Below are 18202 nucleotides of genomic sequence, written 5' to 3' on the forward strand. Positions count from 1 at the left end.
GAATTTGATGTGTGTGTGTGTGTGTGTGTGTGTGTGTGTGTGTGTGTGTGTGTGTGTGTGTGTGTGTGTGTGTGTGTGTGTGCTGAAGCAGAGATCTGCCAAGATGTTCAGTTCAGTTTGAGTTAGCTAAAGCCCTCGCTAAACTCTGGGACTCGCGGGTCACATGTGGTTGAGCTCTGGTCTGTTTGTGGCGGCGACACAAACCCTGGCGGTTCGGTTTCAGCTGTTCACTACACACTGCTTCAGTTCTGAGACTCTTTTCAAGGAAATGAGGATGATTCCATGTCAGAAATGTTTTACATATGCAGCGGCTAATCGGTGCTAATGCTATTTTAAACTCACCCAACGATTAAACATTTACCTTAAAAGGAGATTTCACCCACAAATGAAGTATTTTATTGTCATTTACTCATATATTCACATTATACACAAGAACAAACTTTATTTGATGTGAACGGATGTACGCATCGAATTCAGCAGTAATTTGATTGCAAGATCGAAGGGGAAGATATTCGATAAATAATGATTTTTAACAATACCTAGACTAGGGCTAATGATTATTTTGGTAATCAAGTAATTGGTCGATTATTTATATGATTAATCGAGTTATCTGTTGATTATTTTTGGAGATTCATCAAGTAATCTGACGATTATTTCGGCAATTAATCGAGTAATCTGATATTTTTTGTAGTAATAAAAATAGATCGAAGTGAACAATAACCATTAAAATTACTTAATAACAATGAGGCAATAATAATTGGTTCAAATAAAGTTTCAAAAGCAAGAAATCATATGATTTTATTAAACAACACTGTTAAAAATAATGTAAATAAGGTGATTGATTATATTATGTATATTCATAATATAATCATAATCACCTTATGTGCATTATGTATTATAAGAAGTGCCTGCAGAGGGACCCACTTTACAGTAGATCAAATCCTTGTTTAATGTCGGCCAAACAACATTTAATTCAAATGTTTGCTTAATCTTTAATATTTGTCCACTTCTTTACGATAGAAATGCTACAGCCACTATCATTTCTTGAACACGAACATGTGGACATCAAAACATGCAAACCCAAAACGAGGGTTTAGACTTTTATTTTGAAATTGCGATGAACAGTTTGCATATTTAGAAACATATTGTATTGATGTATTGTGAACCCAGATTATATTATATTATATGTTAAAAGCAACCCAAACTCATATGTAGAGATGGAGTTTGTTAACTGAGCTTCTGAGACGCTCCACACATGAAACACACAGTTTATATGCGTTCCCAAATGCACGTAAACTCAAACACACAGTACAAGCAGAGACTGAGTTTGTGTGGAGCCGCTCTGAGACGCTGAGAGTGTCTATGAGTGGATATGCAAGTAAATAATTAAAGGATCGCGCTTCACTCTGAACTCCGCAGCGCATATATTTATTTAGCTCTCATACACACACACACACACACACACACACACACACACACACTCTCGCGCACACGCACATACACGCTATTGTGATTTCAATAGCACTATGCTATATTATGGTTTTAATCGTGCAGGCCTTTGCAAATCGTCTACTAATGCGGTTCATGGATTCTCGTCTGTGAAATGCGCCACTTTCTGTATTTTGCCATTTAATCGACACAGGCAAATTGCAATCAAGAATTTTTTGTTTTGTTTTTTAAATCAAGTACTTGAATTAAACCGAGGAATCGTAAACCTAACCTGGACATTACATCTTAAGAAGCAACAAGAGCTGATCAGTTGATTAATTATTTGAAAAAATATATTCTTCTTTAATTACAGTACATGCTACAATAAAGCTTTGGTATCTAGCACACAAGTTGTATGGACTACTTTTATGTAGTTTTATTTGTTGTTGTTTTTGTCAATTCAGAACTTGTACAAATCCATTGGGTTAGCCTATATAAAGACAACACTCTTACATGATATAGTGACAGGTTTCAATTTTTGGTGAACTGTTCCAATCTGATCGAGTTGTCTTTCCAATAAACCTGTCATTGTGTATAACGAACATTGCTGGCTCCTTGATGAATCGCTTGCTCCTACTTCATAAGTCACTTTGGATAAAAGCGTTTACACTTATTACAGCTTTTTTTTTTTTTTTTTACATAGTGTAAACACAATCTATTGCTGTGTAAACTTAGCGCAAATAGCCGCTGCCAAACATTTAACAAACATGTCATCAAATAATTTGCGTCCATTAGTGTCAAAATAATGTTTTCTGAGGGGGGTAAATTGTATGCTCTAAATGATTATGAATAAACAATATAGCCTAGCTAGTTCACCATGCTTATTTTCTGAGGTCATACAGTTTCTCAGAGGGTGTTTCATAAATGTCATCTCTCTGAGGGAAAGTTTTCCGCTCACCGACTCTCATTCATGCAGAAGACTGTTGTTTCCTCGCAAATTCCATCCGCGCGCACAACGCGCACTCACGCGGCGCGTTACAAAGACACGTCGGCTGATCGGATCATGAGTGGAAAAAGGGGGCAGAGCTGAACCTGATCGGGGGCATGAAGGGGAGTCTGTGTGCCCTGGACACGTCGAAACTCGCCCATTCCCCTCCACACACACAGTCCACAGCAGGGAGAGAGTCAGAACTGTACACTTCTCTCATTCCCAAACACACTCATGTAAGCACAGCTGCTGTTAGTTTAGTTCACTCAACACACACACACAAACACCTCTGTTGTTTACTTCCCTCACTTCATTTGTGAAAACCCTGCAGTCACCGCATTACAGTAAACACGCAAAACATCAGTCCACATCTGTCAGACGCGTAATTGCGCAAAACACCAATCTGACAAATAACCTCTATAATCTCAATCCGCCAAACTCACCATACACCCATGCGATCTTTGGGGTAGTTGAGGCGGTCGATGGCGCCGAGGACCTGCGGGAGAGAGTGCGCGGAGTTGCGGCACACCAGCGCGAGCAGCACCCGCGGCGCGAGCAACGCGGACTCCGGGCTCCAGCGCTCCTCCGGGAAATAACCGCGCACCGGACCGCTCCAGAGCAGCAGCACAAAGAAACACAGCAGATTCATAGCCGGAGAACGAAAGACGAGCCCGAGAAAAGCGGAAGATCAGGCAGAAAAGCGGAGCCGCGAGACTGATCGCGCAGCGCTGACGCGAACAGTGAACATCGCCGATTTAATGCCCACCGACATAAACACGGAGAGACTCTTGGTGGTCCCTGGAGGAGAATTAAAGGGAAGGGTTTCTTGATAAAAGGGGAAACAACGTAGTACAAAAAAGTCCGACAAATCTTCTTTTCTCAATCATCTGGCAAATGACAGAGAAATTATAATATCTGGTAATTAAACTGTACAGACTTTAGAGTTATGAGTGACAAACCCACAATCTGGGGTATGCGCCTTTAATTTCGCGGCTGCCCCTTTAAGAAAAGCAGCTGTGTTCTGGTGGAATCTGCCAGAAAGTTCGTGGGCGTGGTTTAACACACACTCTTGCCAAATATACAAGCATGCAACAGTGTTACAGTACTGAATCTCAAGTAGACCATGTCATTATGTCATAAATCGTAAATGCCTTCAATTACCTCATTGTTTCTGCCTTAAATTACTGATTGATTTGTATAGGTGTTTGCATTTCTGAAATACATATTGGGCACAGTTAGGCTACCTCTGATAACAGATCACTATGGTAATGTAGACACATGCATTTTCTGTAAAGCTTAAAAGCGCTACATTAATTAGATTGAATCTGATAGTCACAGACGTGTAAATATTTCAAAACTGTGTGTACGTTACCAATAAGTACAATTCTTATGTCTTACTTTTGCACGACATTTCTGAGAGAGTTATCAGCGAGCAGCGCCTCTGTTGTACAGATATTTACACATGGTTTGTTGTTCCCCAACTTTTTCCTCCAATCAAACTTTGACATGTCATTTCCTCATAAGCAGAGAGGCTGTACTAAAATAAAGAAGTGTTTTCTTTTCTCTGTCCTCGTCCTTTTCCGCTGTTCTTAAAAAAGTGTTTTTGTTTGCAGTGAATTATATTTTAAGTATTCTCTCTCTCCAAATGTCTCTGGAGGAAGATCTGTCTGTCGTGTCCCGTGTGCACTGAGCTCTTCACTGACCCTGTGTTATTGAGCTGTGGTCACAGTTTCTGTCGTCAGTGCATTAATGATCACTGGACCTCGAGCAGATCCAGAAACTGTCCCGTCTGTCGACAGCTTTCACCTCAGCAACCGGTGTCCAATCTGAGCCTGAGGAACACCTGTGAGTCTTACCTGAGAGAGAACAACACGAGGAAGGAGAGGGAAAGAGAGCATGTTTGTCAGATACACGGAGAGAAAATTGAGCTGTTCTGTCAAACGGATGAACAGGTTTTATGTTCAGAGTGTAAGAAACTTGAGCACGGATGGCACAAAATACATCCGCTACAAAAGGCTGTACGACAACGAAAGGTGAGTGTGCGTGCTCAGATCATAAATAAATATGTAACTATTAAATGGATAGTTCACCCAAAAATGAAAATTCTGTCATTAATTACCCTCATGTCGTTCCAAACCCTAAGCAGTGTCGGTGCAGTGGTTTAGTTAACTTTACTTAATGTCTGAACTTAATTGTAAAAATCTAGTAGGCTGTACTATTCACATACTATACTTTTTCTTTTTTACTCAGAAAACCAAAGTTAAGATTAATTGATTGGTTTGAGTGCCATTTTGTCTAACAAAAAAACAAAAAGGTGGGGCAGTTCTTATTAGAATTTTCACCCATTTCCTCCACTTCTGCAGTTACCGAGAATGAACCTCATTGGTTGTTGCTGAAGCTCAAACGTGCTGCGTAACACGAGAATGAACCTCATTGGTAAATTAACCTCATTGGTTCTTGCTGAAGCTCAAACGTGCTGCATAACACGAGAATGAATCTCATTGGTTCTCGCTGAAGCTCAAACGTGCTGCGTAAAACGAGAATGAACCTCATTGGTTTTTAAAGAAACTCAAACATGCTGCGGAACACGAGAATGATCTTCATTGGTTCTTGCTGAAGCTCAAACGTGCTGCGTAACACGAGAATGAATCTCATTTTTTCTCGCTGAAGCTCAAACGTGCTTTGTAACACGAGAATGAACCTCATTGGCTCTTGAAGAAACTCAAACGTGCTGCGTAACACGAAAATAGGGCTGCACGATTAATCACAATTTACATGTAATCGCACATAAATCGATTTGGCTTATCGCGATTTTGAAATCGCAAAGGCTGCGATTATTTGTTATGCGCAGTTTGTCATTGATGTACGGCTCTGTAAACGCTGCTCCATCTGAAAGCACTGTGAGTTTGAGTTATAACGTGCATTTGAAAAAGCAACACACGTCAAACATCTTTCCAAACACGAGAATCATTTATGAACCTCTTGTCCAACAAAAGACAACATTTAATAACATGCATTTACTCCAAACTCACTTCATAATGACAGCTGAGCTCCTCCTTCTGTGAGATGATGTGCCTTCTTACACAGAAGGCAGTCATGTATTTATAAGTCATGTTTAATCAAAGCGTTTCAATCTTCTGTTTATTCAGCTACTTCGATAGGGATTTCCTGGAATGATGCGCTGTTATTGTACTTCTGTGGCGGGGCATATTTAGCGTGTTTGCGTGAGAGCGCCCTCTGGCGTTCAGATGGAGCAGTATTTACTACCGATCAGCCGCACTCCACTGACAAACGTGCATAACGCACATAAGATAATCGCAGCCTTTGCCAAATCGCGTGTGGTTTTATTGCGATTAATCATGCAGCCGTACACGAGAATAAACTTCATTGGTTCTTGCTGAACCTCAAACTTAATGCGTAACACAAGAATGAATCTCATTGGTTCTCGCTGAAGCTCAAACGTGCTGCGCAACACGAGAATAAACCTCATTGGTTCTTGCTGAAGCTCAAACATGCTGCGTGACACGAGAATGAATCCCATTGGTTCTCGCTGAAACTCAAACTTGATGCGTAACACGAGAATGAACCTCATTTGCTTTTGCTGAAGCTCAAACGTGCTGCGTAACTCGAGAATGAACCTCATTGGTTCTTGCTGAAGCTCAAACGTGCTGCGTAACTCGAGAATGAACCTCATTGGTTCTTGCTGAAGCTCAAACATGCTGCGTAACACGAGAATGAATCCCATTGGTTCTCGCTGAAACTCAAACGTGCTGCGCAACACGAGAATAAACCTCATTGGTTCTTGCTGAAGCTCAAACGTGCTGCGTAACACGAGAATGAATCCCATTGGTTCTCGCTGAAACTCAAACGTGCTGCGTGACACGAGAATGAATCCCATTGGTTCTCGCTGAAACTCAAACTTGATGCGTAACACGAGAATGAACCTCATTGGCTTTTGCTGAAGCTCAAACATTCTGCGTAACACGAGAATGAATCCCATTGTTTCTTGCTGAAGCTCAAACATGCTGCATAACACAAGAATGAACCTTATTGGTTCTTGAAGAAACTAAAACGTGCTGCGGAACACGAGAATGAACCTCATTGGTTCTCGCTGAAGCTCAAACGTGCTGCGTAACACGAGAATGAACCTAATTGGTTCTTGAAGAAACTCAAACATGCTGCGTAACACAAGAATGAATCTCACTGGTTCTTGCTGACGCTCAAACGTGATGCGGAACACGAGAATGAACCTCATTGGTTCTCGCTGAAGCTCAAACGTGCTGCGTAACACGAGAATGAACCTAATTGGTTCTTGAAGAAACTCAAACATGCTGCGTAACACAAGAATGAATCTCACTGGTTCTTGCTGACGCTCAAACGTGATCTATCTATCTCTATCTCTTTAAATGCTTAAGCATTGCAGCCCAGTTCATTCCTGAAAGAAAGTTTAAATGGTTTGAATGAATTTGTGTATGATTGCATGTGTTGTTACCTTTAAAGGGGAAGCTTAAAGGAGATCTTCGTTCAGCTGAAAAGACTTTGGTCTCATTACAGAATGGTACATCACAAGATAACAAAATCTCCAGGTACATCCAGGTGAGGTTTGTTTAGCATAAAGATAACTGAACAGAAATTTCACATGTTTTCTTCACAAAAAAAAGTTTAAATGGCTTCTTGAATTGAATTGAATATTGACTTTTGAGGAGCTTCTCTGATTTCGTCATTTAAGAATTGTACTAGAATTTTTCATTATGTTATGCAAAGGGAGGAAAGTCTATCGCATTGAAAATGCTGTTGTGTTTTAGATCTGTCATGTAGGATAACACATTTACTGTAAATGTTTTCTTGTTATTCGTCTTGTGATTTTGCGTGTGGATGATTAACAGTTTCACACATGACATTCCCCCAGTCTCAAGTTCAGCAGACAGAGAGAAGAATCAGGGAGGAGTTTGAGAAACTCCATCAGTTCCTCAGAACGGAGGAGGAGAGCAGGATAGCAGCTCTAAACGAAGAAGAGAAAGAAAAGGGAGGAAATATGAAAAGAAGAATACAAGGAGGAATACTGTCTCTCTGTGACCGAGTCAGAGAACTGAAAGAAGAAATTGAGGACGAGGACATCACCTTCCTGCAGGTCTGCACACACACACACACACACACACACACACACACACACACACACACACACACACACACACACACACTGTGGTAAATCCTGCCATTCACTCCACACACAGCTCTGGAAAAATTATGAAATTCATTTTTGTTGACAAATGGAAGTTGTGTTAAACATAATTTGCCCTCAATGTAAACGGTTTCCGGTTAGTAAAAAAACAGTTTTGGGACCATACGAAATTCATACGCTACACGACTGAGTACAACCAGTGTATAGTGTGTCATTTTGGACAGCCCTTATCTAAATGATGTTGTTATATAATATTTACCATGACTTAATCATTTTCATCTCTTAATGTTTTGATCTTTAATATTTACCATGACTGACTGCATTGGGTTAAAAGGGTCATAACTTTTAGATTTGCAACATTTACCCACTTTTTACATTGTATAATTTTAATTTTAATAATACACGTAATATTACAATAACAACATAGTTGAGGTTGTATACTTTTGTTGGTGGTTATAGTCTATTCTTAAATTATAATACGGTCTAATATTATTGTCCTTCTGTTCTTTTTCTCAGAATTATCAAAGAACTATGAACAGGTATTTTGATTTCCATTTTTGATTTTAGAATATTCATGAGCATTAACTTTCAAAACTGATTAAGTTGTGTGTGTGTGTGTGTGTGTGTGTGTGTGTGTGTGTGTGTGTGTGTGTGTGTGTGTGTGTGTGTGTGTAGAGCTAAATACACACTCCCAGATGCAGAACTGAGTTCTGAAGCTCTTATTGATGTTCCCAAACATCTGGGCAACTTGAAGTACCAAGTGTGGGAGAAGATGAAGGACGTCTGCCCTTACTGTGAGTGCTAGATCATTCCTGTAAGAACTGCTCAGATTATCAACATGCTGACTATTCCCTGTTCTCCTCAGATCCTGTGATCCTGAACCCTAACACATCTCCACCAGACGTCTCTGTGTCAGATGATCTGACCTCTGTGGCCTCATGTTTCCATTGGCAGAACGAACCCAACCCTCTTCCTCTGCACAGGAACCGGATGGTGTTGGGAAGTGTGGGATACAGTGATGGTGTTCACACATGGGAAATTGAAGTGAGATACAGTCGGCACTGGAGCCTTGGAGTGTGTCGATTGGAGGGAAAACCTCCTACACAACCTTTGACCCCTGAAAACGGCTTCTGGGGTCTCAGACGTGATGGAGACTCGTACAGAGAGATGACGGCTGGATCGTGTAGATTGCAGATGATGGAAGATCCACAGGTAGTGAGAGTAAAGCTTGAGTATTGCTATGAGTTGCTTCAGGAGCCGTTGCGTCTGAAACGCTGGAGGAAGTTGAGCTTTTCTGATGTCAGGATTAATCACGTCATTGCAGCATTTGATAGAGTGCCATTGGCCAATAAACTCTTTCCCTTCATGATCCTAGAAGATCAGTCCGTCCTGCTGCGTGTCGTCCCAGCTAACATTATTCTGACCGTGGAAAAGGAACCATCGTTCATGGAGAGACATCGAGTCTTGCTCATCATCTGTTTTAGTTTTGTCATGTGTATGTTGGGGATTTTGTTAGGAAAGAGTGACCGACAAGGCAGATGAAGAGGAAATGTCTCTTCATTTACTGTAATAGTCTTTTATAACAGACTTCTGAAAATCACACCAGTAAAACTAAAGGATTCCTGAACTAATTATATGTTAATATAGTGTAAAAGCCTCAGCACCTGAGAGCCAGAGCTCCCATTTATTTACTGTTATTTACTGAATAAGTGAGTCCCAAAGCATAGTATGTTGAACAGAGTGTGCCAGAAGTCCCCGGATGGTCGACTATTTATGGTGGATTGATCCGAGCTCATTATAACAGCTAATATTACCCACAACCCCCTGCACTTTGGAGGAGGATCCAGTTCAGAACTACAAACATGAGTAAAAAGAGTTCAGAAAACTACAAACATGGCGGATATGCGCGACCGACAGTTGAGTAGAGAGGGTTAGATAAAAGGATTGATAATCAGTGACTAATAATCAACATTTAAGCTGATAAAAATATTATGTTATCTGACAAAAAGAGTACATACATTTAGAGCGTAGTATAAGTAGGCGAATTGTTTTGTAGAGTTTTGATGTATGTCTATCATGTGACTCTCCAACTGGGACGTAACACTAGGCTACTGAACTGTTTATGACTCATTATTGCTTTTAGCAGCGCTCAGTTTTCCCATTAGTTGTTTACATTGGTATTTGTGTTTCCCGGACATCCTGTAGTATTAAATCAGACGATGACTTTGTTTGCGTGTCTTATGCATCAGACGTTCAGTCAACGGTCCGTGGTCGTCTAGTCTTCAACCACTTTTCAATTCATTGCTGAGGAATAACTGACCTCCAGAATATCCCGAATGACCAATCAGAATCAAGCATTTCATAGAGCTGTGAAATAATATCAATATAGATGATATTCAGCAACTCAACTGGTGTTTTGTTGTAAAGTCATTTTTGTCTCACTATGTGTTAAACACTATTATCTTATAATGAAATGATTAAAACTATAATTCTTAGTTTGTACTGTGATATTTTACAGTACCTTTTTGTATTTTTTGTTCATATATTTTAGTTTTATAAACACATTTGGTCAGCAATGAGGGTATTGAGAGCGCTACACAAAAGCTTTAGAGCAACAGGAGAGTTTTGTTAGTTTCCCGTTTATTCAGCGATATCAGATTCAGTCTGATATATTTAATATGAGTCGGACTCTTCCCATATGTGAAATCTTCTACAAACACAGATGCTGGAGGCAAGACACAAAGGCATGGTAACAAATTAGAAAAGCTTTATTGATTAATTTGCACTTTTATCAAAGTTATATCAAAAGTAGAAGAAGAAGAATCTATCTAATGAAAGAAGTAGAGCAATTCTGGATGGAAACTCCTTAGCAGTTAAATGGTAAATATAGTAATAAGAAAATGGAAAAGTACATTACAAATTTAATTAAAAGAGAGTAAAATGAATATAAGTGATAATTGCATGCAATATACTGCCTGTATCTGGAATGCATTTTTGTATATAATGCCTCTTTAACTCGATTCAAGGCAAGACACTCGTTCACTGGTCTTGAGATTTTGTTCTATTTAGCTTTTTTATTAAACTTTATACATTTCTATTGTAGATTTCAGGTGTCTTGCCTTAAACTGATGTTACACTACACATCCTCAGAGTCCAGGGAACAGGTAGAGTTTCTTGGAAAGGGACGTCCTGTCAATACACGGCATTAGTTTAGCAAATTCATCCTTTCTAATCTCTAAATGCTTGAATCGTGGGTCTTTCTCCATGCGTAAGGTGACCTATAATAAAAAAAGATCACATGTGAATGTGACAAGAAGCAAACTCCTGTATGTATTTTAGCTGAGCAAAGCACAAGAGATTATTTTACTTTTGGGCTGAAATAAAGCAAACCAATTTAAATGGGATTTTCAACATTTACCTTCGTGAACAAATCTTTAATTTCATCAACATGAGCCTGTTTACAGAACACCTCCATGATGTAACAGATAAAATAACTTCCTTCGACACGATCCCTGTATGCAGCGATACCTGTGGAGAAAAGCCATTGGTAGGTTGAAGAACTTCACAAAGCAACCCAAACATGAACAGACTGCTTCAAGTGTGAATCAACATTAAAGTAACTTTTTTTTTTTTAAAGGACAACAGTTGCTTTATTTTTGAATATGAACAAAATGAACAGTGTGTAGAATGATCTACAAATCAGTTTCAGAAATCAGTGTTTTCTGAGCACTTACCAGGGAGGCAGGACTTAAAGCAGATGAAGTCTTTCTCTATGTGCACAGCGGAGTCTGATTGTATATCCACACCTCCTGGGTGTTCTGGACAGAGAAACGGTTAATAATATGGATGATAATATTACAGTAAATCCAGGAAAAATATGAATACAGAGTACAAAGAGAAACAGAAATATGATAATGTCGTACCTCCTCTGCAGGCTTGAATCAGAATAACCTTTGGTTTATCATTCAGAGCATTATATTTCTCTAAGCTCAGACTGGAGAAGATGTCGTCAACAATGAAGAAATCATTGGGGTTTTTACTCTCATGGTAGTTGACCCCTAAAATGGCATCTTTATTTAGGAATCGGTCCTCATATTTGACACCTTTGTCTTCTTTATTTTGGATTATGTCCCCGTGAGACATCAGAACCACAAAGGTGCTGTCCGAGTCTTCATGTTCAGGATTTGCAGCGAAGTCCTTGACTCTAGTAGATATTTCCTGTCAATAAAAACGTCTTTTTTTTTCTTTTTTTTTTCAGAAATGCAGAGTATATAATGCATTGTAAAATATTTGTTCACATCTCTATATCCACATCAGAAGTCCACTAGCTCTATACGCACTTGCCCAGTTAGATCTCTGTATTTCTCAACTCTGTAACCCAAAGCTGTCAGCAGCCACTCCATGTTCTCCTCGTCTCTCTCTGCTCCAGCCCTGTACTGTAAGTGCTTGAACTGTATGTTGGTGATCAGCAGAGCTAAACGTTTCCTCTGAGACTTGTCCATTGGGATATAAACCTGTGAGAAAACATCAGTATTAGCAGAATTATAACATTAATAGAGTCACCTGAACTGAAACTAAATAAGGAGTGATTATAAATGCATTGTGTGAATAGATGATTCAACAATATAAAATTCATAATCATAAAACGTTATTTAGATTTAGAGGCCATAAATTAATGTTTTCCCATATTGTTGTTGATATCATGAGAGAAAAAGAATATTAAATACAGAAATGGCCATAATAAATAAATAGAGTATGTTTAACAACGTAATTTTTCATAATATATCATAAGCTTGAAAACTCAATGTTCCGGCACCAAATTAACGATGGCTATTAACTGATATTTGACATATCTCTGGTATTAAAACAAGATTAATGTGTCCAGCATCTGGAGGGCCACAGTCCATCAGCGTTCAGATCCTCTCAGAGACATTCAGTCTTTGTTAATTTCACTATCATGGACTTGAATTTCATAATTTCCTGTGTTCTTTGTTCATGTTTCTCTCTTTCATTTGTTGCTATGGTAACTCATTTAATCATCGCACCTGCTTGTCGTTTTAGTTCATTATCTGTATATATAAGCTCCTCATTTCTCTAGTTGTTGGTTATAATTTGTGTTTGGAGTTTGTACTAGAACACACTGTTACCTGTGGATGATGAGATTGTTTGATTCAATACTTTTATTTTGAATTAATCTTCATCTGACCTTCTTCTGTGGACTTTATTCACTGCTATTGTGACAGTTCCTGCCTGAAATCCTCATTAATCCTGAACTCTTGCTGCTTCAGATGCTGGATGGACTTAAACTCTGCAGGACGGCGGCCCTACAAAAGCTGGACTAGCAATCCCTGAATGCACTGCTTTCACAAAAGTATAGAAACAGATACTTGCATTATTTCTGTTTTCTCTGAGAATTCTGTCCTTAAACTCTTGGCTGCTTTGGATAATAGTGTCTGCTCTCTTCCAGTCGGACTGGATGGGCTGATCCTCCACAGACACTGAAGCATTTCTTCTGTCCTCCGGCTCAGACCGCTGAACTGAAGTCAGGAAAACACACATCACAATATATCAACAGAAGAACATTCTCTACATCTGTCTGCAGCTACAGCTGTTTATGAATGAAAGTATACAGCATTAAGACTTTGAAGAGACACTTTCAAGGTCCTTGTTTTCAGGTCATAAACCTTATTTTTCTTTTTTTTCTTTTTTTTTTTTACTTTACATAAATATCAACCCATCTTATACATATCTTAATACTGCCATTTTACTGTACAATACAATATAATGACACTGAATCACACCCTATTTTTCAACCTAATTTTCTGTTTGATCTATTGCACAATATTCACATGGTTATTTTATTGTATTATAATCATAAACACATTTTTATATACAAACGTTTTAAAATAACTGTACAATTTCATGTATATTTCTCTTTATTTTTTTAAAGTGATGACTACTGCTCAATCTTAATAAATTGTTATTCTTTACCTTCCTGAAGTTTCGACTCAAGGGTCTTTGCTAGATGATTTTGGTTGATTTTGCGCAGCGTTTGTACTGTGATCTTCCCAGCCTCATCACTGTACTTATCTACCATGCGATCCACAACACCTCTCCGATGAGCATTCTCAAGGTCTGCTTTAGGAATAGGGTCGATGCCTGGTACCAGACCTTTACACAGGTTCCATTTAAAGTTTTCGAAGTCATCATTACCAAGATTGTTAAGTGCATCAATCATCTGTGTTATAACGTCCATTTTGTGTTACTAGGAGAAAAAGGCAAAGAAATAAAAGTCTTTATTGGATACAAACACACTGAAAATAAAAAGAACATTTCCAGACTGTTCTCATTTATCTCCAAAAAAAAACACCCAAATGGGAACTTTAGGGGAAAGTTCAGTGTTATTTGCAGTGTTCTGGTGCGGGGTAAAAAATAAATAAAAATGTAATCATTTTTCATGCTTAAAATCAGTGTGTGTGTGACCACACCATCACTATGTCGTCAAAGCTGTCGCAACACTGAAAAATCGAATTAGTTAGACTTTAAAAATCATGCAAACCGATTGCCAAGTAAAGTGAAATAGGAATAGTATGTTGAACTGACAAAAGCTTAGTTTGTGTACTGTAGTTCACTTACACAAAAGTTCTAGTTACTAAAAAAGAACTGAGAGAACTTGATAATTTACTTTAAATAAAATGTAACTGTAATCATATGCTTCATTATACAGTATATGCTTATATATATATAGGTGTATATGTGAATATATATATATATATATATATATATATATATATATATATATATATATATATATGTGGCTTGTATATACCTGTATGTATTGTCTTTCTAAAAGAAAAAAGAAAAATTTGATCACAAAAAAAATAAAAAAATAATTGTTGTGTTTTGCATGCTGAAAGTCTGTGTGACTCGAGCATGATCAACTATACAAGATATTGTCACAAATATAGAGGGATTATAACAACACAATTAAAAGTTTCACAAGGTTTATGACGGAAGTGTTGTCAACACAATTTTAGAACATCAGTATCTTACATAAAATATAGGCTAGTTATGTTATTTTATCTATCATTCATACACACACACACACACACACACACACACACACACACACACACTACCGGTCAATATTTAGATTGGTAAGATTTTTAATGCTTTTATATCTTCTGCTCACCAAGGCTGCATTTATTTGATTAAATATACAAACAAAAATAGTCATATTGTGAAATATTATTACAATTTAAAACCGCTGTTTTCTATGTAAATATACAGTAAAGTGTAATTTATTCCTGTGATCAAAGCTGAATTTTCAGCAACATTACTCCAGTCCACAATTTCTCCCCTCACAACTGTATTCTCTGGAACAATACATATACAGTATACTACACAAAAACAAAACACTCTTTCTGAATAATTGGTTTATAAGTAATCTGAATACAGTAAACAATCTGCTAAATACAAAAAATGAATTTTATTCTTATGAGCACTTGATGGAAAAACATGGTATTGATACATCTCAAGAAGAATTCGAAATGGTGATTGAGTCTATTCCTGTTAGTCTTGTTTCTTTAGCGCAGAGCATACAGACAGATACTTCTCTATCTGTAACAGTCGGTTCTCCTGCTATTTCTGGCATTCCACTTACAGATAAGAGATGTAACAATACTTTTATTAGAAACATACTTGATCCTGCCAGTACTCCTATATGTAAACACCGATGGACTTTACTGGACAAGAAATTATGGAACATGATCTTCCTGCTACCTCATCAGTATATCATTGTAAATAAAATCAAAGAAGTTTTATTCAAAATTGTTCACAGGTATTACCCTTCAAAAGCAAACATCTGTACTTTTTTTCCAACTGTGTGTAACATTTGTACATTCTGTGGCTGTGAAGGAGAAACCATTGAGCATGTTTTTGTTGATTTTCCCCTTGTAGCTTCCTTTTGGTCCCATTTACAAAGATTTATTTCCCAAAAGATAAAAAAGAATATTTCTCTAAGCAAATTTCAAATACTTCTTATAGTCACTGAGCCATATTTATCAGCCAATGAAAAATATGTAACTAAATATTATCTGCACAAAATGATTTGGCAAAGAAGCAAACCCTCCTTTTACAATTTCAAAATTACAGACCTTAAAAAATATTGGAACAGCATAAAAAAAAAAAAAAAAAAAGAACAACAAATTAAACAAAACAATCAAATTATTTCATTATTTTAACTTTAATGCATAAGCAGACCCCTAAGTGTTTTTCATTTATGTATCTATGTGTTTTGTTATTTTATTTCTATTTTATTTCGGATCTTTTCATGTCTCTTATTTTGTTCACCTTGTTAAAGGGGTCATATAATGCCATTTTTGTACAAGCTAATATGATTCTTTAGGGTCTAAATTAAAAGTTTGTAATATACTTTAATTAAAAATTCTCATTAGTATTGTAAGAAAACACTAATTTTACCTGGTCAAAAACAGCTCTGTTTTCAGCACGCCGTTTCAGTGCATGTGTCTTTAAATGATAATGAGCTTTGCTCACCCCGCCCCTCTGTTCTGTGCGGACACCGTTTGTAACACAATAACCACGCGTTGTTCATTATAAACGTGGGATTATGAATTATATTGAGAACGTCGTACATAGAAAACATGCTGTAATGTACCCTGAGTGTAAACCTTAGATGCATTCATCGTGAAGCCTGCAGCAAGGTTTGCAAATTTCGCAAAGATTAATATAAATACTAATATAAAGGTTAATAAAACATTACACTCACATCTTCTGGAGGTTCAGCAGTAACACGTTGGTACCGATCCGTTTTTTCTCGTTTGTAAAGCTGTCTGGTGTGAAATGATTAGCGTAAACATGAAAGCACAGACGGGAATCCCCGTGAGGGAATCCCCGCGTCAATCCTTTGGGCATATCGCTTCAAAAACAAAACTCAGCCACTGCATCTATAACGGCTCAGATTTAGGAACATCCAAATGACTGCTGTGTTCCTTATTACATCTAAGAACAGAACACCACAATCGCTTAGACGCCATTCTACTCCAGCATATCAACAATGGCGGACTACTATGACGACGGCTGTCACAGCTTGCTCAGGGCGGGTCTTGTGTTGAAGCACGGCTGTCAATCACAATCGCGGGAGGGGCGTACGATCTTATGACGTCACAATATCGAACGGCTTGATTTCATAGATGGTCAAACATATAAGGAGATTAAAACAAAACCACTGGATGGATTTTAATCATGATAGGATGGTTGTGTACAGGCACTGCCAACAGACATTTCAGTGCAATCAACTTGTAAAAGTGCATGTACCATTATATGACCCCTTTAAGATCAGATATATGAAGCTGTATATTGATTCAATTTCGTATACATGTTAAAATTGTACTTTGACAAAATGTTAATAAAATTTGCACACAAAAAAACATTACTCCAGTCTTCAGTGTCACGTGATCCTTCAGAAATCATTCAAATATGATGATTGATGCTCAAGAAACATTTATGATTATTATCAATGTTTTTTACACATTTATTTTATGATGCTATGATGAATAGAAAGTTCAAAACGAGGTAACTGAGTAAGGTGTGTGAACTTTGATCAAAGCAAAACGATCCCGTGCTCGCCAGAAACAAGGATACGTGGCACAAAATAGTGAAACACCCACACAGTGCATACTATCCACCCTATCTGCCCTAAATAGTATTGACAATTACTAATGTCACATACTATTTAGGATGGATAGTATGCACATTGGGACGCAGGGCCAGTCTTTTGATTAACCTATTAATGAGGACGAATTCAAATATCGCGACAGAAGAACGCGAGTGACATAAATAGGATTTACAGACTAATTGTTGCAGACTTGCACTATAAGTTACTTCTAATAAACTACAGGATCTTGTTCGTCAGAACATTCCCTCTCAGAAAAAAAAAAAAGAAAAAAAGAAAAGGTACAAAAACTGTACCTAAAGGGACCGACGGTCTCCTTTAAAAAATGTTCTTCTAAATTAGGTACAAACGTGTACACTGCTACAATACGGAAGTATGTTTACATACGGAAACCCTAAGGCCATATGGACATGGTGGTGGAAAATTATTCGACAATTATGTTGTATTCTTTCGCAAAAAACTGTTGCGTTACTTCACTCGCAAAACTTTTGTGTTCTTTGCCAGAGAAAGCTAAGTTTCCCGGGGGAAACGCAATTATCCGAATTTTCTCCCTCGTTCCAGCTCACATATTTGTTCTTCACCGTGTACTTTTAGTGGCTTCGTGGCAAAAAATAAAATAAATAATAATAATAATAATAATAATAAACAAAAACAATAAACTTAAAGCAGATATTGGAATTGGTTAATGTGAATTATAGGATGTTCTACTCACGTCTCTGGTGATCGGGGTTTCGTCCGTCTTTGTGCTTTAGTTTAGGAGTTTCGTGTAGAGTTCGTCTTTGAGCTTTAGTTCAGGTGTTTCGTGTCTCTGTGTTTGAGCTTTATAGTTTAGGAGTTTTACTTTCTCTTTGACTCTGTCCGTCCCTCATCTGAGCGCGCGAACCACTAAGCAATAAAGCACTCGAGTACT

General features: G+C 37.8%; 3 protein-coding genes across 3 annotated transcripts in view; 1 reads left to right on the plus strand and 2 right to left on the minus strand.

Annotated features, from left to right (window-relative positions):
* The window catches only part of colgalt1b (collagen beta(1-O)galactosyltransferase 1b), a 20596-nt gene extending 16548 nt beyond the window's left edge, over window positions 1-4048 (minus strand). Inside the window, exon 1 of the mRNA XM_082162891.1 lies at window positions 2860-4048. Within this exon, the coding sequence (XP_082019017.1) occupies window positions 2860-3065 (206 nt within the window). The 5' untranslated portion in view covers window positions 3066-4048. The remainder of the gene's footprint in view (window positions 1-2859) is intronic.
* Window positions 3363-10199, plus strand: trim35-1 (tripartite motif containing 35-1; the record flags this gene model as incomplete). Its single annotated transcript, XM_082165327.1, has 7 exons — window positions 3363-3387; window positions 4046-4449; window positions 6917-7012; window positions 7326-7547; window positions 8115-8137; window positions 8274-8392; window positions 8464-10199. 7 exons carry the CDS (start codon window positions 3363-3365, stop codon window positions 9138-9140), a joined length of 1566 nt encoding a protein of 521 aa, XP_082021453.1. The 3' UTR covers window positions 9141-10199.
* A 144-nt stretch (window positions 10200-10343) lies between these two features.
* LOC309493742 (caspase b-like) lies at window positions 10344-18162 on the minus strand. The gene is made up of 8 exons (XM_082162965.1): window positions 18005-18162; window positions 13590-13863; window positions 12990-13135; window positions 11939-12112; window positions 11522-11816; window positions 11333-11416; window positions 11017-11126; window positions 10344-10876 (listed from the first exon to the last, which is right to left on the minus strand). The coding sequence occupies exons 2-8, from the start codon at window positions 13852-13854 to the stop codon at window positions 10745-10747; spliced, it is 1206 nt and encodes a 401-aa protein (XP_082019091.1). The 5' UTR covers window positions 13855-13863; window positions 18005-18162; the 3' UTR covers window positions 10344-10744.
* Window positions 18163-18202: the final 40 nt, after the last annotated feature.

This window comes from Leuciscus leuciscus (genome assembly GCF_965113295.1).
Source record: "Leuciscus leuciscus genome assembly, chromosome: 3".
In the NCBI taxonomy this organism is placed as follows: Eukaryota; Metazoa; Chordata; class Actinopteri; order Cypriniformes; family Leuciscidae; genus Leuciscus; species Leuciscus leuciscus.